Below are 24,538 nucleotides of genomic sequence, written 5' to 3'. Positions count from 1 at the left end.
AGCTAGTCCCATTGGCAACAAGGGGGTAATCCTCTTATCCTCTTAACAAGCTGTGATGAGGTCAGCAGTCACAAAGCAGGTGGAGGTTTGAGCAAATAGTAGACAAGCAAACACAATTCAGAATATCAGGCCAGGGTCCTGACCAAAGTAACAGCATTAATTGCAGCTCATATAACTGAAATGCCACAAGGAACCAAAATTAACCTTATTGTTCAGGCACTGTTTCACTACAACATTTTTGCCTGTTTCAGATACAAACATGACTTGCTACAATGTTAAGGTAAAGCGGTATTAAACGCCAAAACCAAAATGTAATATATTGCAGGTTACCAATCCTTAGATGTGGTGACTACATTAGTTTTCTTTTTTAAGTTTTCACCTGGTGATCTGGCCACTAACACACCCTGTATTAGAGTGCCACCACTTTGGATGAAGGAGCACAGGGGCACATGTGAACAGCAGCAGCATTGTCAGTCTGGGAGAAGGGAGTGTTATATGTACTAGCAGATTTAGTTACACTAACAAATTGAATACAAACTCCAGCTCACACTGCAGTTACAGCAAAAATGTTGTTTTTTTGGGATGGAAATTGTAAATTAATAAATAAAAGCTGGTGATTGAAAGCACACCTGTCAGTAGCAAATGGTTTGTGTCAACACTGTAAGTGATACATTTCAAGAGAGCTTGTTCTGTTGAAACACAACAGACTTACTGATGCAAAATGCAATCATCGCATTCAAAAAGTGGCAAGCTTCAATTTAATAAATGTTTGATTTTTGGTCTTAATACTTTTTTAAGAAACTAGATAGTGCAGGACAGCCTGAAGAGAGAAATGCTGACCATAGTGCCACGTGGTGGAACAAGGTGTAGTTTTTATTTGAGAGAGCTGTAAGCTAGGGCACAGAAGACCAATAATTTCCATATAAACTGGAAATGCGCTCAGATTTAGAAATGGATAAACTTGAATCTAGATAAAAAGTCATTCTTATAGGCATAATAAAGAGAATCATGATGGATTTATTGCTTTTTATCTTTTTTTTAGTTATTTTTTATTTTTTTTTAATTTAAAGTAAACATTTTACTAGTTTAAAATAGCTAAACTGTTAGTGTATATGAAAAAGCAAAAGCGTACAGGTGATGCATGTATTGTTACCTAAAGCGTAATTCCACTTTTGTTGAGAAAAATCATTCCCCTCTGGGTGATCTCTGTACATTGCAAGGATTATAACAAACTTTGTTGCAGATTCCTACCTTTTGTTATTCAGAAGAAATCATTGTTTGTTCCTCTGTGCTAAGTGGGTCTATTGGGAGTGTTTTTATAATTATCTATCAGCTGTAGCAGCTGCAGAGCTCTAATGAGGAAAGCTGCTGGGCCCGTATCCCTTTAGACATGTTCCTATTGGGAGTATCTTACCAAAAATGACATTTTTTGTTGCAGGGGATGCCAGAAATCCGACATGTATGTTAGGCAGACTTCTGGGAAAATTGGTGAGCCAATCACACAAGCAGGAAATTATGTTTCTGGGGTGTGGTCAGTATACATTCTGTGTACAGAACAGCTCCAGGTAGCCATATTGCATTGCATTTTCAGAAAATTACAACAGCTGCAGATTGAAAAGGAAAGGTCATTTTTAATAACATGCAATTACGATATGATTTGTGTCGCACTTGTATACACTATATTGTTTTTTCTTTATTTACTTTTTTTTCCCCCCACAAAAGTGCAGTTACCATTTAAGTTTACATAGTTACATAGTTACATAGTTAGTGAGGTTGAAAAAAGACACAAGTCCATCCAGTTCAACCATGATGCGTGTGTGTTTGCTTTTAACCGTACATTGTGTACCCCTGTATGTTGTGGTCTTTAAGGTGTACATCTAATAGTTTTTTGAAACTATCTATGCTCCCCGCTGATACGACTGTTTGTGGAAGAGAATTCCACATCCTTACCGCTCTTACAGTGAAGAACCCCTTACGCACTTTAAGGTTAAACCGCCTTTCCTCAAGTTTTAGTGAGTGGCCACGTGTCTTATTGTATTCCCTTTCTCTGAATAGTTTGTTCCTTATGCTAGGGTCGCCAGTACAGTATTTGTACATTGATATCATATCCCCCCTCAATCGTCTCTTCTCCAGAGAGAATAGGTTCAGTGCTTGTAGTCTTTCCTCATAGCCGATGTCCTCCATTCCCCTAATTATTTTTGTTGCCCTCCTCTGGACTTTCTCCAGTTCCAGCACATCCTTCCTGCGGACCGGTGCCCAGAACTGGACAGCATACTCCAGATGTGGCCGGACCAGAGTCTTGTAGAGCGGGAGAATAATCTCTTTATTTCTGGAGTGAATCCCCCTTTTTATACATCCCAGTATTCTGTTGGCTTTGCTTGCGGCGGCTTGGCATTGCATGCCACTGCCAAGCCTGTTGTCTACCAGTACCCCCAAGTCCTTTTCCATCCTAGACTCACCCAGAGGTTCACCCCCTAGTGAATAGCTTGCTTTCTGGTTTCTGGCACCCAAGTGCATTACTTTACATTTTTCTACATTAAACCTCATCTGCCATGTGGTTGCCCACCCCGTTATTTTGTTCAGGTCTGCTTGCAAGATTTCCACATCCTGCATAGAAGATATTGGCATGCCTAATTTAGTATCATCTGCAAATACTGAGATTGTACTAGATATCCCCTCCTCTAGATCATTTATGAATAAATTAAACAGGATTGGTCCCAGGACAGAACCCTGGGGGACCCCACTTTCCACACCCGCCCAATCCGAGTACTCCCCATTAATCACCACCCTCTGGACTCTCCCCTGGAGCCAGGTCTCTATCCAGGTACTCACCTTATGATCCATACCTACCTTCCTTAGTTTGTTCAGTAAGCGTTTGTGAGGAACGGTGTCAAAGGCCTTTGCGAAGTCCAGTTTAAAGCTTGGAATGTACAGAGAACACTGGAGCATTACATGGATGTAGACACTACCTGGTCCTGAACAGAGAGATGTCTTATTTGTCTTCATTTCATTTGAGTCCAGTAATCATACTGATGAATTTGGTGGATAGGCTAGTAGAGAGAGGAAGCACAATTTGTTTCACACTAGTGCAGTTTCAGGTAGTTTCAGAAAAAAATTGTCTCTTTACACTTTAACCAAGGCCAAGTGTCAACAGAATATTAAAGGACATCTATGCTTTTGGTACAGGTTTTCCTTTAAGTCTGACCCTGTCCCCCTGAATACAGCCCACCTGGTCTGATACCTCTACCTCTGCATCTGCTCAGAACAGCACAGCCTTTTATCAGAAACCATCCTTTAATCATGTTCATCCTCTGCATACACACCCTGGCCCTAATATTTTCCTGTGTAAAGCAGTACTTGTGGCCTCCAATATTCCTGTAGATTATGGATCTCACAGTACAAATAAGTAGTACCATAGCAGGGATGTGCAGGATTGCAAAGTGAAAATTACTGGAATTGGGGGCAGAGGTAATTATCAGACTGGTTGGGTGCACTCAGGGGTGTAGGTATGCCTTTAAGGGCTACCCTAACAATGAACTTTTCTTATTTGTTTCCTTTTGGTCTGGTAAATTTACCATTAACCCTCATTGTGTTTGATAAGTGCAAAAAATATTGATCCTGCCAGAAATTGGACAGGAGTGGTGGGCGGCATTTACTGGAACTGATCCCCTATATTTTCCTCTTTTTCGGTCTCAAGTAAGACATCAGGGGTCTTTTTAGACCCCTGATATTTCACCTAATCCCCCAACAGGGCTGCTAAAAAAAAATGTAATATATATATATATGTACAGTGGGGATCGAAAGTTTGGGCACCCCAGGTAAAAATTTGTATTAATGTGCATAAAGAAGTCAATGAAAGATAGAAAAATCTCCAAAAGGCATCAAATTACAGATTAGACATTCTTATAATATGTCAACAAAAGTTAGATTTTATTTCCATCATTTACACTTTCAAAATAACAGAAAACAAAAAAATGGCGTCTGCAAAAGTTTGGGCACCCTGCAGAGTTAACCACTTCCATACAGAGCAGTTAGACACCCTTCCTGCCCAGACCAATTTTCAGCTTTCAGCACTCTCACACTTTGAATGACAATTGCTCAGTCATGCTACACTGTAACCAAACAAAATTTTTATCATTTTTTTCACACAAATAGAGCTTTCTTTTGGTGGTATTTGATCACAACTGGGGTTTTTTTTTTTTCGTGATGTATGCAAAAAAAGAGCAACAATTTTGAAAAAAAAACATTTTTTTTGTTTCAATTATAAAATTTTGCAAAAAATTAATTTTTCTTCATACATTTGGGCCAAAATGTATACTGCTACATGTCTCTGGTAAAATTAACCCAAATTAGTGTATATTATTTAGTCTGTGTGAAAGTTATTGAGTCTAGAAGCTATGGTACCAATTACTGAAAATTGATCACACCAGATGTACTGACTGCCTATCTCCTTTCTTGAGGCCCTGAAATGTCAGGACAGTACAAATACCACCCAAATGACCCCTTTTTGTAAAGTAGACAGTCCAAGGTATTTAGTAAGAGGCATGGTGGGTTTTTTGAAGTTGTAATTTTTTCCCACAATTCTTGGGAAAATGAAGAAAAAAATGTTTTTTTCTTTTTTTTCCCACAAAGTTGTAAATTTATAAGCTATTTCTAACACATAGCATGTACACAGCAAAAATGACACCCAAAAATATATTCTGCTACTCCTTCCGAGTATGGCGATACCACATGTGTGAGACTTTTACACAGCCTGGCCACAAAAAGAGACTCCACGTCCAAGAAGCACCTTCAGGCGTTCTAGGAGCATAAATACACATAAAACTTTCTTACTACCTATCACAATTTTCAAGGCCCTAGAGCACCAATACAATGGAAAAGTCCACAAAATTACCCCATTTTGGAAAGCAAACACTCCAACGTATATTCTATGAGGCATTATGGGTCATTTGAACATATTATTTTTTTCCACAGGTTTTTGGAAAATGTGGGAAGAAAACACATAGCATGTACACAGCAAAAATGACACCCCAAAATACATTCTGCCACTCCTCCTGAGTATGGCAATACCACATGTGTGAGACTTTTTCACAGCCTAGCCATATAGAGGGGCCCAACATCCAAGGAGCATCATCATGCATCCTAGCCACTTGCCTAGGCCTATTTTTGACATTTGGTGTTTACAAGCTAAAATCAGTTGTTTTGCTAGAAAACTGCTTAGAACCCCCAAACATTATATATTTTTTTTTAGCAGAGACCCTAGAGATTAAAATGGAGATTTTTGCAATATTTTTTATCACACCGTATTTGCGCAGCGGTCTTCCAAACGCAATTTTTTGGGAAAAAATTAACTTTTTTAAATTAAAAAATAAGAAACCAGTAAAGTTAGCCCAATTTTTTTCCATAATGTGAAAGATAATGTTACGCCGAGTAAATAGATACCCAACATGTCATGTTTCAAAATTGCGCACGCTCACGGAATGGCGACAAACTTTGGTACTTAAAAATCCCCATAGGCGACAATTTAAACATTTCTACAGGTTGCCATCTTTGAGCTACAGAGAAGTTCTAGAGCTCAAATTATTCCCCTTGCTCTAACGATCGCGGCGATACCTCACATGTGTGGTTTGAACACCGTTTACATATGTGTCCGGGGTTTCCGTATGCGTCGCTTCTGCGCACGAGCTAACGGGGACAGGGTGCTTTAATTTTTTTTTTTTTTACTATTTATTTTATTTATTATTTTTTATTTTTACACCGTTTAACAAAAAAAAAAAATGGATCATTTTTATTTCTATTACAAGAAATGTAAACATTACTTGTAATAGAAAAAGGCACGACAGGACCTCTTTTTTGTGAGATCTGGGGTCAAAAAGTCCTCAGATCTCACAAGTACACTAAAAGATAGAAAAAAAAAAAAATTATTATATAAAATGAAAAAAATAAAAAAGGACCTTTAAACCGGTTGCTAGGCAACAACATTTTCCGTAGCTCCGGTCCTCCAAGACCATAGAGTCAAGTGAGGGCAAGCTTGCCCTCACTCGACATCCTGTCTGTGAGGATCCGGGACCGGATCGTTTTCCCCGCTGTCGGCGGGTCCGGTAAGCAGGGAAAAGGACCGGACGCGGTGGGAGGGGGGGGGCACCTCTTCCGCCATCCTGGAAGGGTGATCCCACGGCGAATCCGCCACTGGGACCACCCTTATCGGAAAGCCAACCGTCCACCGTTTAAAAAAATACCAGGGTTATGGCAGCTATCTGCAGCCATAACACCGGTATTTAGGTTTAAACGGAGGACATATATAAACCTTTTTGGACTTAGACATGGTGGCTGTATGAAGGGCGACAGGTACTCGGGTACTTTGTTGGGCAGGTGACAGGCAGGTGACAGGTACTCTGGTACTGATGAGCAGGTGGCAGGTACTCGGGTACTCCGATAGGCTGGTGACAGGTACTCGGGTACTCTGATGGGCAGGTGATAGGTACTGATGAGTAGTACTGATACTGATAGGTGATACTGATACGTGATAGGTACTGATGAGTACTGATGAGTAGTGATGGGTAATGATGAGCAGGCGGCAAGTACTCGGGTACTTCAGGCGTCAGGTACTCTGATGAGCAGGTGGAAGGTACTCGAGTACTCTGATGGGTAGGTGACAGGTACTCAGGTACTCTGATGACGGGTACTCCGTTGACAGGTACTCAAAGTACCCGAGTACCTGTCATCAGAGTACCTGCGTACCCGTCATCAGAGTACCCGAGTACCCGTCATCAGAGTACCCGAGTACCCGTCATCAGAGTACCCGAGTACCCGTCATCAGAGTACCCGAGTACCCGTCATCAGAGTACCCGTCATCAGAGTACCAGAGTACCTGTCATCAGAGTACCCGAGTACCTGTCATCAGAGTACCTGAATACCTGTCACCAGCTCATCAGAGTACCCGAGTACCTGTCATCAGAGTACCTGATGGGCTGGTGACAGGTACTCGGGTACTTTGATGGGCTAGTGACAGGTGCTCTTTATTGGGGGGGGGCAATCAGTGTGTTTGGGTGCACTGTACTTGGTAACTAGCTGTTACCACACTCTCTTCCTCACACAGGATCAGTGTGTGAGGAGGAGAACACGGTGACAGCTAGTTACCGTGTTCTCTGTTGACATTTGTGACCGGCTGTGATTGGACACAGCCGGTCACGTGGTAAAGAGCCAATTTCATTGGCTCTTTACCTAGATCGGGGATCGACTCTGTCCGAGGGACGAGCCTCGTCCCCGATCGCTGCTCTGCGCGCCCCCGGGGGCGCGCATTGCAGAGAGAACGAGCGGCTCGTGCTGGAGCCGCTCATGTGATCGGCTGTGATTGACACAGCCGATCACATGGTAAACAGCCAATTTCTATTGGCTGTTTACCTTGATCAGGGATGGGCTATGTCCGAGGGACGAGCCTCACGCCCGATCGCTGCGCGCCCCCGGGGGCGCGCAGTAGCAGCTAGAGCGGGCGGACGTCATATGACGCCCGCCCGGATCCGTACAACCACCATGCCGACGTCCTATTACTATGACTCGTTATGGAAGTGGTTAATATCTTGTACTGCCCCCTTTGGCAAGTATCACAGCTTGTAAATGCTTTTTGTAGCCAGCCAAGCCTTTCAATTCTTGTTTGAGGTATCTTTGCCAATTCTTCCTTACAAAAGTCTTCCAGTTCTTTGAGATTTCTGGGCTGTCTGTCACGCACTGCTCTTTTAAGGTCTATCCATATATTTTCAATTATGTTGAAAAAGACAAAAAGAAAAGCGCTCTAAGTGCAGACAAATTTATTGTACAATAACAATAGCTGTAGCGACGCACAAGATGACACGGTAGTCAGGCTTTTTTGCATCAAATATGATATGAAGCTCTTCTAGGTGGTGCCATCTATCCACACTACAGGCAGTATACACTGAAACACCGTCCGTCACATGAGAGGAAGAGAGCCGGCTATCTCTTAGCGGCGTCCGGGGAGGCCGATCATACCAAGCATTCCAGCTCCCTGGTGACGTGGCCGCATTCTTCTCTCCTTCATCTCCACACCGCAGTTGCCTCCCCGTGAGATGTTCCCTGTGCCACTGGCTGCAATACAACCCCATAGCATGATTGATCCACCCTCATGCTTAACAGTTGGACAGAGGTTCTTTTCATTAAATTCTGTGCCCCTTTGCTCATTCCGGCCAAAAAGTTCAATTTTAACCTCATCGGTCCACAGAACTTGTTCCCAAAATGCATCAGGCTTGTCTATATGTTCATTTGCAAAGTTCAAACACTGATTTTTGTGGTGAGGACGTAGAAGAGGGTTTCTTCTGATGACTCTTCCATGAAGACCATATTTGTACAAGTATCTCTTTATAGTGGAATAGTGTACCACAACTCCAGTGTCTGCCAGATCTTTCTGGAGGGATCGTGCAGTCAAATGTGGGTTTTGAATTGTTTTTCTCACAATCCTGCGAGCTGTTGATATTTTTCTTGGTCTTCCAGATCTTGCTTTAACTTCCACTGTTCCTGATGACTGCCATTTCTTAATTACATTCCGAACAGAGGATATTGACATCTGAAAACGCTTTGCTATCTTATTATAGCCTTCTCCAGCTTTGTGAGCGTCAACTATTTTCAGTTTCAGTTTTCTAGACAACTGCTTAGAAGATCCCATGGTGTTGATTGTTGGGGCAAGGTCAGATGAGTCTGGGCTTTTAAAACATTTGAGATTGCCATCACCTGGTCTTCCCAGACGATGATTGAGAACAATCCATGACACTGGCAGGTCTCAGCCTTGCAATGGGGGCAGTGCATGCTATAAATTCTGCAGGGTGCCCAAACTTTTGCAGATACCATTTTTTTTGTTTTCTGTAATTTTGAAAGTGTCAATGATGGAAATAAAATCTAACTTTTGTTGACATATTATAAGAATGTCTAATCTGTAATTTGATGCCTTTTGGATATTTTTCCATCTTTCCTTGGCTTCTTTATGGACATTAATAGAAATGTTTACCTGGGGTTGCCCAAACTTTCGATCCCCACTGTATATATATATATATATCAGTGGTTCTTAACCAGGGTTCCTCCAGAGGCTGCTAGAGGTTCGTTGAGCAATGAGCAATTTCTGCCTCTCAGATAAGTTCCCCTGATACCATTGATCTTTTTAGCTATCTGGAAGAAGGTAATTCTTCCCAATGTCCACAGGTGTAAGGAGCCTTCATCCCACTGACCATCACACTAATGTATCATGAGTTGTAAATATAGTCATTTTTAGCAGGGGTTCCCTGACACTTAAAAATTATTGCAAGGGTTCCTCTGTGTTGAAAAGGTTGAGAAAGGCTGATAAGAAAAAATAAATAAAATATTGACACTATCCAGTGCCCTACTCTCTGCTCTACTGGCAGCATCCTCTGCCCTACTGGCACCATCCTCTGCACTACTGATGCCAACCTCTGCTATACTGGCACCATCCTCTGCCCTACTGATGGCAACCTCTCCTCTACTGGCACCATCCTCTGCCCTACTGATGCCAACCTCTGCTCTTCTTGCACCATCCTCTGCCCTACTGGCACCATCCTCTGCCCTTCTGATGCCAACCTCTGCTCTACTGGCACCATCCTCTGCCCTACTGACAAAGTCCACTGCTCTATTGACTTACACCTTCCACTGCCCTACTGACACTGTCCACTTTTAAGGTAGGTTTAGTTTATATTTTTTACAGTGACATTTTTTAAATTATTTTTGCTAAGTTTTCCTTACTATTTAGTTAGGCCTTGCTAGGTAATTTCTTTTTAAAAACAGAAGGGCGCTAAGCACCGGTGAGGTTTGATCTCTTTCAGTAGCTCTGGATTTTTGTAAAGCTAGAGTCAGTTATTACGGACATCAAGAAGGAACTAAATTTGAATAAATATTTACTATATGCAATTTGAATTCAGATTATAAGCTATAATCTTAGATGTCAGTACAGGTGCCCTTTAACTTTCTATATGTATGATTGAAAATCACCTACTTAAGTTATGGGTGCTATAAATCTTCTTAATGGAACGTTCCTGCACATCAGCATAAATTTGATTGGAGGTCTATATAGTATTGAAAACTGTGCATCTCAGTGCACATGCTGTGATGTTCTATTGAGAACAAATGAATTGATCTAGGTCTTATATCTGTTCCTGGATTCTGAAGAAATTTAGTAGACAGTAAACATTCAAAGCACAATGGTTTTTATACTATAAATCTTAAAGCATTGTTCTAAATATATATATATATATATATATATAATTTGAGATGCACGATTAATCGTTAATAAAAATCACGATCTCCATTCACCCCTCCTCACGATCTCACTTCATACAGTGCAGAGCTGTTCTCTGTTCACTCACAGCTGTCAAAAAACAAAGAGCCTCCGTGCCCATTCACACTACCGCGACTTGTCAGGCGACTGGTCAGCCTGACAAGTTGCGGTCCATGCACTGCTACAGGAACCGTTCTAATAGGAGCGACTCAAGTCGCTCCGCCTTAGAAAGTAGTTCCTATACTACTTCGGGGCGACATCGGAGTGACTTGCATTGACATTCATTATATAAAGTCCAGGCAAGTCGCACCGAAGTCGCGGTGCACGCGACTTCAGAGGTCGCCCCCGAAGTTGTGCCGCGTTAGTGTGAACCGGCACTCCAGCAAATGTTTATCAACATTGCTAAGGCTGGGAGATAACTATAAACACAGTGTTTTACAATGTATCATTTTGTTCTTTTAGATCAAAGGAATGAACTTTGGTCTGTAAATAAAGGCAGTTCAACCACTAAGACCCCGTTTACACTGGGGCGACGCTACTTGCCGGGGCGACCTCACAGGTCGCGGTGCGCAGCTCGCACCGCGACCTCGGAGCGGCCGGCACGGACTTCAAATCATTGAAATCAATGCAGGTCGCTCCGGGTCACCCCAAAGAAGCTCCGGACCCTTTTTCTAAGTCGGAGCGACTTGTGTCGCTCCTATTAGAACGGGTCCACAGCTTCTCTATGGCAGGCGACCTACGGCGACCAGGTCACCTGACAGGTCGCCCCAGTGTGAACGGGGTCTTAAAGACTAAGCCTTTTTCTTACACTTGTTGCTTACAAGTTAAAGAGGAAGTAAAGCTTCCTCTGTAAATTGTACCAATAGGAAAGCGTATGATAAGGCTTACCTATAGGTTCTGTAAATAACTTGCACAGTTTAGGAGATATTTACATTGCATGCAGCCAGTGACATCACTAGTGCATACGCTCTAAAGGAACGGCCGCCCTTGCCGTTCCTTCAGAGCCCTTTGCCATGACGTCATTGCAGCTCCAGCCAATCAGATGGCCGGAGGACATGAACCCAGAAAGGAAGACGGGTGAACATGTCAGCTGTGTCAGCGGTGTGCGAGCGCTTCGTTCTAAGGTATTTCATAGTGAGCTAGTATGCGATGCATACTAGCTCATTATGCCTTTGTCTTTCAGGTTTTTATTTTATTTATATTATATATTTTTTTTAGCAGAGACCCTAGAGAATAAAATGGCGGTTGTCGCAATATTTTATGTCACACTGTATTTGTGCAGCGGTCTTTCAAACGCAATTTTTTGGAAAAAAATACACTTTAATGAATTAAAAAAAAAAACACTTAAGTTAGCCCAATTTTTTGGTATAATGTGAAAGATGATGTTACACCAAGAATCGTGAGAAAATCGTGATCTTTATTCTAAGCAAAAAAAAAAATCATGATTTTCATTTTATCTTCCAGAATCGTGCAGCTCTAATATATATATATATTTTATTATATCTTTTCATATGACATTTTGCTACAATGTAAAGTAGTGAGAGTACAACTATTAACACACAGCCATTAATGTCTAAACCGCTGGCAACAAAAGTGAGTACACCCCTAAGTAACAAATGACCAAATTGGACCCAAAGTGTCAATATTTTGTGTGGCCACCATTATTCTCCAGCACTGCCCTAACCCTCTTGGGCATGGAGTTCAATAGAGCTTCACAGGTTGCCACTGGAGTCCTCTTCCACTCTATGACGACATCACGGAACTGGTGGATGTTAGAAACCTTGCGCACCTCCACCTTCTGTTTGAGGATGCCCCACAAATGCTCAATAGTGTTTAGGTCTGGCGATATGCTTGGCCAGTCCATCCCCTTTACCCTTAGCAAGCCAGTGGTTGCCTTAGAGGTGTTTTTGGGGTCGTTATGTTGGAATACTGCCCTGCGGCCCAGTCTTCAAAGGGAGGGATTCATGCTCTGCTTTAGTATGTCACTGTACATTTTGGCATTCAATGAACTGTAGCTCCCCAGTAGTAGCAGCACTCATGCAGCCCCAGACCATGACACTCCCACCACCATGCTTGACTATAGGCATGTACTCCTCACCTGGTTGCTGCCACACACACTTGACGCCATCTGAACCAAATACGTTTATCTTGGTCTCATCAGCCACAGGACATGGTGCCAGTAATCCATGTTGTTAGTCTGATTGTCTTCAGCAAACTGTGGGCTTTCTTGTGCATCATGTTTAGAAGGGACTTCCTTCTGGGATGACTGCCATGCAGACCAATTTGATGCAGCGTGCGACATATGGTCTGAGCACTGACAGGCTGACCCCCTACCCCTTAAACCTCTGCAGCAACGCTGGAAGCACTCATTTGTCTATTTCCCAAAGACAACCTCTGGATATGACGCGGAGCACGTGCACTCCACTCCTTTGGTTGACCATGGCGAGGCCTGTTCTGAGTGGAATCTGTCCTGTTAAACCGCTGTATGGTCTTGGCCACCGTGCTGCAGCTCAGTTTCAGGGTCTTGGCAATTTTCTTATAGCCTACGCCATCTTTATGTAGAGCAACAATTCTTTTTTTCATATCCTCACAGAGTTCTTTGCCATGAGGTGCCTTGTTTAACTTCCAGTTACCAGTATGAGAGAGTGAAAGCTATAACACCAAATTTAACACACCTGCTTCCTATTCACACCTGAAACCTTGTAACAACGAGTCACATGACACCAGCAATTTAGACATTAATGGCTGTGTGTTGTTATTTTGAGGGGACAGCAAATTTACACTATTATACAAGCTGTACACTCATTACTTTACATTGTAGAAAAGTGTAATTTCTTCAGTGTTGTCACATGAAAAAGTATACTAAAATATTTACATAAATGTGAGGGGTGTACTTTTGTGAAATACTGTGTGTATTTGTATATATATATATATATATATATATATATATATATATATATATATTTTTTTTTTTTTTTTTTTTTTTACATGTTAGCAGTTTAAATAACAAGTATGCAACCATCTGTTTCTGTTATGGTAAATTATCATTTACTGTTGTTCTGTAGGTTATATGTGTCCTTTTTGTTAGACATAGAATAATGTGTCCTTTTTGTTAGACATAGAATAGCCTTGATGTATATTTAATGTGCCATTAAATAATACGTATAATAACATACATTTAGGGTAATGAAATGAACTAAGCATAGGCTATAAAAGCTTTTAGGCTACATTTAACTTGTAGGTTCTAAGTTATTGTAAATAAACACACACACTCATACATCCTACTAGGCTGTAAATGTAAAATGTATGTAAAAATGCAAAATTTCTGAAAAGGAAGAAAAAACATCAATTGTCACAACAGAAAAGCTGTGTGGTGGTGCACAGTCTTTGCAATTCAGTATAATCTATCTTTCAGTTTTATCCGTAGTGCCTGGGCACCACTCTATGTTAAATAGTCATTGTAAAAGGCTACATTTTCTCCTAATATATAATTGGAATGTGCCTATCCCTTGCTGAGCTGCATTGGCACATATTTAATAGGAGATTGTCCTTCCTCTGTGTGTCACAAGCATTGAGCAGAAGGATGCACTCCTAGAAGTGCTACATGGGGGGAAACGATCTCCATCCAAATCTTTACTGAGAAAATCATTCACTCACTTTGTAGGCAATGCCAGACATTCCTAACAGAACCTTATAGTGTTTGTACTTTCAAGCAGGCTGCATTAAGTCCAGAATAGAATGAAATGTTTTTCACTTTTCTTCTTCTCCTCACATTGCATGAATCACCTTTTAAATCGATGCCAAGCCCATTTCAGACACCAAACATAATCTATTCCATACAGCTTCTGATCTTTTTTTCTACCTTTTTCAGAGGTACTCCAGTCTACATTTAAAAATACCCACCAATTCAATAAATAGTAATATTAGTGTTAGAATGGACAAGTTTTCCTTTTTTCTTTTGACAGCTGGCCCTTTCTTTACATTTTGACTGTGAAAAACAGCGACAGGATTAAGGGATCCAGAGCTCATCAGAACATCAGGGTTTTGTGATGCAATGCTGGCTAGTAAAGCTACATCTGTTGGGCGCCCATGCAGCTACTCAGAAAAAAGGGTTGTGGTCACATAATGCACAACCCCAAAGAAAGGAGGCAAGAGCAGGTTTGGTATTATTTATTTACGGGTGGATCTATCCTGGTCTATATGGGCATCATGTACACTATAATTAGGTTACAAATGTAGCATGGTAGATCAGGGTTTCTCAACTAGGGTTCCTCCTGAGGTTGCTAGGGGTTCCTTGAGCAATTTCTGCTTCTCAGATAAGTTCCCAATGAGACCATTGTACCTTTTAGCTATCTGTAAGGGGGTAATTCTTCCCAACGATGACAAGAGTAAGGAGCATTCTTCCCACTGACTGTCCCACTAATGTGTCACGAGTTGTAGATTTTTAATTTTTAGCAGGGGTTCCCTGAGACCAGAAATTTATTTCAAGGGTTCCTCTGTGTTGAAATGGTTGAGAAAGGCTTTGGTAGATGATAAAATCCCAGGCACATAAAGCAATATTTTAAATCCTAAATAGAGGAAAAGGAGAGCAAACATACTCAAAAATATAACACATTTTATTAATCAGAACACCCAAATGTATGAAAAATCCTTGCCTCTGAAAGAAATAATTAAAAACTGGCAATAGCTGGTAAATACTAATCCATAAACATGCTACTATATGATTAAATTGCAGTATAAGAGAAATTGCTCCCCATGTGTAATCAGAGGGATAAACTTGAGTCAAGCCCATGAAAAGTCCTACCCTGATTCTACCCTCTGAACATATAGTGGAAATATTGTATTCCCATGTATTCAACAGTAATTACCATAGATATAATTATAAATGCACAGGTCTCTCAAACAGAAAACAGAAATTTGGAACCTATACATTGATGGTATGCAGAGATTGATAGAATCCCAATATTGGTGCATTGGCCCTAGCATGATGATTCTACTGATTGGCATATATGCATTAATCAGGATCTAGAAAATGTCATGGCCAAGTAGTGGATATAGTAATTGAATTATCTGTGTGCACAGTGAACTTCTGAATAAATGACTGCACATAAAATATATAGGTGACTAACTTTTAGCCACTGAAGCTAGTAAATAATCTCCTTTACCAGGGAAAGTGTAAGCATCCACCTGTTACTTAACTAGAATGAGACAACACTGGTTAACCCAATCTGTGGAACACAGACTTATTTCCTTACGATAAATTGCCTTTGCAGATCTTTACTTATTGCAGTCCACAAAATATTAAAAAATGCTTTCTAAGCTAAAGTGATTTGTATCTATCTTGCACCTCCAGTAAATACCAGGTATCAACAGACGGCTCCATGCTCTGTGCAGGTTGCCTCTCAGGATCTCATACATTAAATATACACTCTGCTGTCACAATTGAAGTTTTCCATATTGTGAAAAACAGTATGTGCAACAATTAATCCATAAATTAAGGATAAGTCACTTATTTGACCCTTGGTCCCAAACAAATTGTTTTTAATTACACTTTTTGTAAGGAGACTGACTATAGGGTAATGTATATAATAAAGAAGGGCTAGACAAACCCCAGGTGCCAGGTCACAGTGGCAACTAGAATTAGCGAACTGGCGCCTGGACTTCACTGCACGAGGTGTCATGTCCCCGTGGAATTAAACCCATCGATTTAACTCTCCCAAAACAGTTACAACCAAGGCATGCCTCACAGTTGCCAGTATGTTTATGATGGCTCTCACCCAAACTTTCCTAGAATGGCTGGTGTTAGAGCGGATCATAAGGCAGCACCATGGCAAATGTAGATCTAAATAGAGGTGAAGATGGCCCAATCTCAGGATGTAAAGGATAGGAGAGTTTAGTTCAGGAGTTGACAAACCCCAGGCGCCAGGTCACATTGGCGACTAGAATTAGAGACCTGGCATCGGGGGCTGCACTGCATGAGGTGTCTTGTCCCCGTGCCCCCCAGCCCCCCCTCGCAGGTGCGCAGACTAAGATGCCGAGCTGGCCGGTAATTGAGGCCGCAGCTGCCTGTTCTCACTGCCCGCCCATCTCCTTCCCAAGAGGAGAAGAGACTGAAGTTGTTGCAGGCTTCATCTAGCATCCTTTGCTTAATGGTAAGTGGATAAGGGAGTGTGGGGCGGTTGGTTGGAACAGCCTAATTTCTATTCACACCCTCACAAAAGATGGAAACAGTTTATTAATTTTTTTTTCATCATCTTCCTGCCATGCCACAGCCACACAGCCGAAGGCCCCTTTCACACAAGCTGTGTGATCAGGCCTGCCTGTCAGTTTTTCAGGCAGACCTGATCAGACCCTTCAGTCTCCTCTATGGAGCGGTGGTTGTCCACTGACAACCGCTGCCATCCGATTCTGTCTGCCAAAAACAGACGGATGGCGGTCCTATTTTCCATCCGTACAGTGGATCGAATCAGATGGAGATGGACAGGCAGTCCATTTCCATCCGATTGCCCCATAGAGAGCTGGACTGTGTCAGTGTTCCCTCTGCATAGCAGAGTGGACCGGAGCGGTCATCTGCCTGCTCAGCTGGGATTAGCGGAGAAATAACCGTTGAGCAAGCGGATTCCGCTTAGTGGAGGTGCCCGTATGAAAGGGGCCTAAGGTGGCATAAGTTACTGGATCACCTATCGCCCCATCTTGCTGCACTGTCCTTCCCTAGTGAGCCACTACCCATCATACCATCAAGCCAAGTACACACGGCCGAATGACATGCAACATCAACCGGGTTCAATAAAAACTGGCTGCGATTCAGCCCGTGTGTATGGCAGCCGGTCCGACAGAAGCCGGGCATTCGGCATGCGTGAAAAAAAACTGGCTCCTAACTTTTTTAGCTGGCTTCTAGATTCCAAGCAAATTTGTCAAGCCCTGTCATATAGCCCACAATTTACTTAATTAGGCATGCATGTCAGTGCCAATGAAGTAAAACCATGGGAGTCCAAATACATCGACATGTTTTATTCCTGACCAGAGTTTCCTCAGGATATAAGACAGTCATGTCCACTGGCGCTTATATACTCCCATCTTGATAACAATCCTAACTATTTAATGCCAATCACTAACATGGAGACAGTTAAACCAATGTATATATAAATAGGGTGATCACGCCAGAGATAGCACCACCTACTATCTACACTTTTATCAATTATCAAATTCTACCAAAAACCATGTCCTCATAGAAACATTCCCGATTTTATTTCTTTTTCCAGGCATTTTGGAACTCAACATTCCACAAGTGTAAAGCCAGAAACATTCCTTTTGTAATGAAATATTATCAAATTCCCACCTTTGGAGACTGAGATAAAGATCATATCTCTTTCGTTCATTGACGGACACAGCTCCTGATCTTCTTAACCATTGGGTTATACTGCCCCCTACAGGAGTAGAACACTAGGCAGAAAAAAAGTCTGGCTACGCCTAGGGGGTATACTCCCTCTCTCTGCTATATGTACTCCTTTTTTTTTTTTCCTGCCTAGTCAGGAGTAAGGACCTAGATCCTTGCCAGTATCTTTGGTCCTGGCGATTTTTTTCTTTTTAGAAAGATTTTTTTTCTCCTGATTTTCTCCTGTGAGATATACAATCAACTGCCGGACTGGGCGCTGAGGTGGATAAACTAGATTCAGTGGTCACCCCAGTCTGGTCAGCGAGCGCGTGCAAACCTCAGCTCCACGCTAGGTTGGCCGCGACATAGCCCCACCAGATGGGGGCTTGCCTGCGAGTTAAATGTCTTGCGAGGTTGCATACGACCGGGTTTCGGCCTGAGTCGCAGCGTTCCTCCTGGCCGACAGCCCCCATTTTGATGGCGAGGGGTTCTGTCTGGAGCGGTGCCCGCCTGGTTCCTGGTATGGTGAGTAGCTGTCCCCCCTCTTCCCTGGAGGATTTTGGGGTGGACATGGGCCCCTCCATAGGACAGTCGGACCCCCGGGTTCCCCTTCTTCCCGTCAGGCACCCCCCCTTCATCTGTCCCCCCATTTTACCCCCTTCAACTTATGCTCTGGCTGTGTGTGTGATCTGGTCCACTTCCTGTGCGGGGGGGGGGGGCTATACCTGATGGAGCTCCTGTCAGGGCCCCCGTCCTATCTGGGTCTGTCCTTGAGGCCTAGGGATCCCTCCTGGTCCTGCAATTTTTTTATAGCCTGTGTGCTCAATGCATAGCGGCCATGTTTGTGTAGTCCGGTGGCGATTTTGCGGTGCGGAAGCCCTAAGGTGGGCAGAACCGTGTGTTCCAGCCCTCTCTGCCGTACACATTCCCGGGGTGGAAAACTGGCAGGCAGATTACCTCAGGCGGCAGGCGTTGGACTAATGCGGGTGGTCCCTTCATCCGGAGGGGTTTCATTAGTTGTGTCTCCTGTGGGGCATCCCCGAGGTAGATCTGTTGGCTTCCCGGCTTAACAGAAAGGTGCAGAGGTTTGTGGCTCAGTCATGGGATCCTCTGGCGGACGCCACACTTACGTTGGTGGCCCCATGGGGTCAGTATCGTCTTGCTTTACACCTTCCCTCCTCTCAAGCTTCTGCCAATAATTCTACACAGGATCAAGGCAGAAGAGATTCCAGTCATCTTAGTGGCCCCGGACTGACCTCGCTGGGCTTGGTACGCCGATCTCGCGCAGCTGGTCGCCGATGTGCCTTGAAAGCTTTCTCTCAGAGGGGGTCTGCTGTCCCAAGGACCAATCTTCCATTCTGATTTACAGACTTTGCCAGCTTGGCTGTTGAATGCCAGGTGCTGATGGATAGAGGTCGGTGTTTCCAACGCTTTTAAAAGCTAGAAAACCTACCTCTAGGAAGATCTGCCATCCTACATGGAAGACGTACTTTGCGTGGTGTGAGTCTCTTGGGGGTTCATCCTCGCTCTTTTTCGGTGGCTTGGATCTTGATCAACGGGGGGTTGAGAAGAAACTGGCCTTGAGTACTATCAAGGGCAGGTGTCGGCCTTAGCTGTCTTCTTTCAATGGCCCTTGGCCCACATACTCCCTGGTGAAAAATTTTCCTCAGGTAATTAAGCACTTGACCCCTCCAGCGCAGTCTCCGTTGCCTCCTTGGGACCTTGATTTGGTGCACTCAGTCCTCCAGAAGCCTCCTTTTGAGAATCTTTGGGAGATTCGCCTCCTTACGCTTTCCCAGAAGGTGGCTTTTTTGGTGGCTTTCACCTCTGTGCACAGGGTTTCAGAATGGCGGCGTTATCCTGCCGTTTACCTTACTGATGGTTCACAGTGATGAGATGGTTCTTCGCCCCTGTCCATTGTTCCTTCCTCAGATTGTCTCTGATTTTCATTTGAATGAAGACATTGTTGTTTTCCCTGTGTCCCAGGCCAACACATCCGAAGGAAATTGCTTTGCATGCCTTGCATGTGGACCAGGCAATTAGGGTGTATCTGACAGCTACATAGTTTTTTAAGAAGTCAAACTCACTATTTGTGTTCACGGATGGCTTTTGGAAAGGGTTGTCTGTTTCCTCTGCGACGATTTCCAGATGGATCAGACAGACGGTGATTCAGGCCTATTCCATCAGGGGTCAGCACACTTGTATAAAGTACTCGAAACCCATACTTGAGTAAAAGTACAGGTGCTCGATCAAAGGACTCCTGGGCCTTCCGTCATCAGGCGTCAATGACACAGGTTTGCAAGGCAACCATCTGGTCGTCGGTGCACACTTTAACAAAGTTCTATAAAGTGGATGTGTTGGCATCTGCGGATGCTTCTTTTGGCCTCAAGGTTTTGCAAGCTGCTGTTTAGAGGACCTGGTCCTCTTTGAGGGTGTATTGTTTTTTTCAGGTAAGCTCCAGTTGTTTTGGTTGATCTCCCGTTTACCTGGTTGGCTATAGTTAGCCTTGGGAGTTTATTTTTCGCTGTTCCCACCCCTCATGTTTAGCACTGCTATGGGACATCCCAATGGTAAGGAATATCAGGAGCTGTGTCTGTTAATGAATGAAAGAGAAAATTTAATTTTTGACTTACCATAAAATCCATTTCTCTGATGTTCATTGATGGACACAGCACCCACCCCTCTGTGGAGTTGTATTTCTTCTGACACTGCTTGTAACAAAACTGAGTACCTATAGCACAGAGAGGGAGTATATCCCCTGGGACTGCCCATAGGCGTAGCCAGACTTTTTTTCTGCCTAGTGTCCTACTGCTATAGGCAGCAGTATAACCCAATGGTTAAGAAGATCAGGAGCTGTGTCCATCAATGAACATCAGAGAAATGGATTTTACAGTAAGTCAAAAATCCCATTATTTCCCCTTCAGACTCTTGAGTGAACCTTTTATGATTTTCTGCAAAATGGTCACCCAAAGGATTATTTTCAGTCATGTGTGACTAGTGGATTTGCACTGATAAAAAGACGCAGTAAAGTAAAACCACTTAGCTCTGCCCTCACTGCTCATTTCTTGAGAAATTGCTCCCTGAAGTCCACTGTGAAACCAACTTTTGATTGTTTGGTGCAGCTCTCACTGGTTCCTTTTGCTAAGCTTTGCAATCTTACAGGATACAGTAGTGACTGATAGAGTTGACATTTAGCTTTTTGCTTTTACATGTGCTGTATATCTAAAGACACCTTATATTCCATTGCAAAAGTTCATAAAAACTATATTCCATACTAGGGCTGAACGATATTCGATGTAACATCGAATATCGTGCTGCAGGAGTGGGCGATAATCATATCGCCGGATCAGCCGATATTGGGGACTCACAGTGAAGGAAGGTAGAAGAATACAGCCCGACCGTCCCTCATGTTAAGTCCGTCCTGCAACTCTCCTGGCTGAGCGGTGAGCAGCGGCACAGGGAACCAAACGCGCGTGCCTGCACACCTGATTGGTTCGCTGTGCCGCTACTCACGACGTGATTGGTTCGCTGTGCCGCGCTAACCGCTCGGTCAGAAGAGCTGCAGGACGGACTTAACATGCAGGACGGATGTCGGCATTGTTGGGCTGTATTCTTCTACCACAACTGTGAGTCCCGATTACTCTGCTTATAGATCTTCCCGTCCAATGGCAGGCACTGATTTCTGATGGTGCAGTGTTGGCTCTGTAAAGCTGAACTAGCCCTTCAAGTGCAGAAATGAAACCTATTGCAGCTCACCAGTCTGTAGAGGGGGGGGGGGGGGTCTACAATTGTTTTTTTACAATTTATTTTTCTTCTTTACTTTCCCCTGCTGATCGTGCTAGGAACATACTTCTATTCCTAAGGTGACAACCGTACTGTATCTAGGAGGAGCAGCGTTGTCACTCTAGGAAGGAAGTATGTTAGGACTATATAACACCTCCCCCTCTCTGTAACATGGGGTGGGGGGGTTTGTCAATAGAGATAGCTGGGAACAATGCTGAATGATAACTGTTCCCAGAGGAAGAGAGCATAGGAAGTTATCAGTTCACAAGACCTCCTCATCATCACCATACTGCATTTTATTATATAGTATATGTGTGTTTTAACCCTGTATTTAGCCTGGATTTTTGGCTTTCTCAATATCGCAATATATATCGTTGGGAAAAAAAATATCGCAATGTACTTTTTTCCCAATATCGTGCAGCCCTATTCCATACTATTCTTTCTTTTTTTCTGTCATCATTTTACTCAGCTCACACAAAAGTCCACAAAGCCAGCACTACTTCCACTTGTAAAAACCTTTAGTTGCACATATCCAGTAAAAGAAAGCTGTCCCCTGCTAACACACACACTTGTATAAAGTACTCGAAACCCATACTTGAGTAAAAGTACAAGTGCTCGATCAAAAAGTCACTTGAGTAGAAGTGAAAGTGCTCTATCAAAAAGTGACTTCAGTAGAAGTACTAAAGTATTCAACATTTTTTGTACTTAAGTATTGCAAGTAGTTTTTTTTTTAAATTTTGCTAAAGTACTGAAAGTAAAAGTACCAGTAGTTTTTAAAAAAAATGTGCTACTCAAGTACTGAAAGTAAAAGTACAAGTACTGTGTTATGTAGTTATTAAAGAAAGAAGTCAAAAGTTTGAACATCATATTGTTTTTATTATTTCAAATGATTAACCTAAAGGACAATCACAATTCCTTTGGCTGTAACTTTTTGTAAACAAAAACAGAGCATCTAAACTTGACCAGGATTGGTGCCTTAGCGTACGTTCCAACAGCCGGAAGTATCGTCATAGTATGTCCTCACTTGACAGGTTTCGCCCCTCCCGCTGGGCGTCTTCAGAAATACTGGCATTATTCCTTTCTCTGTGTTGGTTTGTGCACTTTGTGGTGAGCACCACCTGCAGCTGTAGGGATAATTACTGCTACCAAGTGAGCTAATTATTTGGTGTTTCCCATCTTACTAGGACTCTCAATCTTTACTAGTTTATCTCTTGTTTAGAACTTGAAAAATAAAAAGGATCTGTCCATATCTGCATAATAGTTTAATGTCTTTACATACTGCTGTTCAACCTGTAAAGCCTGCGGAATGCACTTTCCAAGAGTAAGACGTCTTGTGGTTTTCGTTCTGTTTATAGTTCTAACCTGTCCCTTAGAATCACCCCAGACCTCAGTAAGAGATTTGACACAGCCGTCACATTGGAATCAAGCAATGCTACACTGACGTTGCTCAGCATGTAGCTAGTAACCTGAGCTTTAGTTGCCGTGCAGCCTTGTCTTACAGCCCTTCAAAGAGATGTTATTTTGTCACAAAGAGGTGCAAAGTAGCGGGAAGTGTTCATTAGTGTCATGGGCCTGGTGTCCGCAATGAGAGCAGCTTTGTCCAGGAAAACACTGTGTCCTCATTATTAAGTTCCACTCTGCAGGATCTCATAGGATGACACTGTTTCCTTAATGTGCTTTTGTAATAATGAGGTCGAAGATCACACCCATCCTTTCATCATAGTCATTTCCAGCTTTTGCTTGTGCTGTATGCCTGCTGCTGCATCACATTGCTTGCATGGGCATAAGATCAAAGTGAATGGGTGCAGGACAGAGAAAAGACTGCTCTATGAATTCACTAATGGGAGCTTTCATCTTATTGAGAAGCATCAATGCCACTTTACCATCTATGCTCAAGCACAGTGTTACAGGCTGTGTAATAGCATTTCTCCTTTATTGTTTTTATTCCTCTAACCCATTTGTGGCTGGCTCTACAAAATGTTTAAACTTGTCAACTTGAAATATTTTTTTGATAACATTGTTATTTAACAATTTAACTATTTAAACGGAACTTGCATATATGCATCTTGGTGCCAAAAAAGTGAACAATTGCTAAAACATTTCCAAATGTTTCACGTTCAGTCACCCTCTAGAATGGCAATGGAATGGTATATCATTTTGTCTTTGATAAATGATATGTGTGAAACATTCAAACTGAGAAGGCATTTTGTATTTTAATTGCTGTGCTGATGGATTAAAAACACTTGCATTTGATTTCAACAATGGGTTGAACTGGTATGAAGACCATTTTGTATCTTTTTCTTTACACACTGGCCCCCCCATAATTTTCCTTGGTTACTCTGTCAGTCTACTCCGTAGGAACTTGGAAAAATACAAAGGTGAATTGTCTACAAAGAAGGATGCAGTGATGGACAGCTAATCAACCACTTGTTGGGTGTTTCTACTTTCTTTGATGGAGCATGTAGGGTTCAAAGGCTTTGAAGAGTTTCCCTTTTTACATAGAAAATGTGTACCAGCTCTCCTTGCTGATCAGCTTCCCCACTAATCAGCAATCAGAATACTGCTTCTGAGCTGCAACCAATACTACACATTTTTTCAGTATGGCAAAGCCACATTGAAGAGCGATGAGATTCAAGGCAGCATGTGGCAGATTCACCTTCAAGAGTATAATGTGATTTCTTTGTTACTGTTTGGGTTTAAAAATCTATTCTCTATATTCTATATTAAATAACCATGATTAATTGTTTTTATTTTTCATCTATCAGGTCATGGCTGAGGTGGAAGGACAGCAGAAAAATCTCGTACATGCCATTGAATCCCTTTCAGGCACTGGCCCGCTATCTGCCTTGGATCAGGACTTACTCCTCCTGAAAGCTACCTCAGCTGCCACCCTTGGCTGCCTTGGCGAGTGTCTACATTTACTACAGCAGAGCGTATATCAAGCTGGGCAGAACAGCAAAAATGTGATGACAGGTGGGATTATAGAAAATTCGAGTTCTGTTATGTTATTTACAAAGTTTAAGGAAATGTATTAATTGCTGGAATAGAAGAGATTAATATTTCACACATCAGACCCCAACTGTTAA

At 42.6% G+C, this 24,538-nt stretch overlaps 1 protein-coding gene across 2 annotated transcripts in view; it reads left to right on the top strand.

The window, feature by feature from the left end:
* OSBPL10 (oxysterol binding protein like 10) overlaps positions 1–24,538 on the top strand; it is a 745,381-nt gene that overhangs the window by 346,289 nt on the left and 374,554 nt on the right. For both annotated transcript variants that reach the window (XM_082258274.1, XM_082258273.1), the window contains one exon: positions 24,218–24,425. In XM_082258274.1, the coding sequence (XP_082114400.1) occupies positions 24,218–24,425 (208 nt within the window). The remainder of the gene's footprint in view (positions 1–24,217; positions 24,426–24,538) is intronic.

Source organism: Pelophylax lessonae, assembly GCF_965119305.1.
Source record: "Pelophylax lessonae genome assembly, chromosome: 5".
Taxonomy (NCBI): domain Eukaryota; kingdom Metazoa; phylum Chordata; class Amphibia; order Anura; family Ranidae; genus Pelophylax; species Pelophylax lessonae.
Note: the sequence above shows the minus strand (reverse complement) of the source record. Positions and strands in the feature narration are given on the sequence as shown.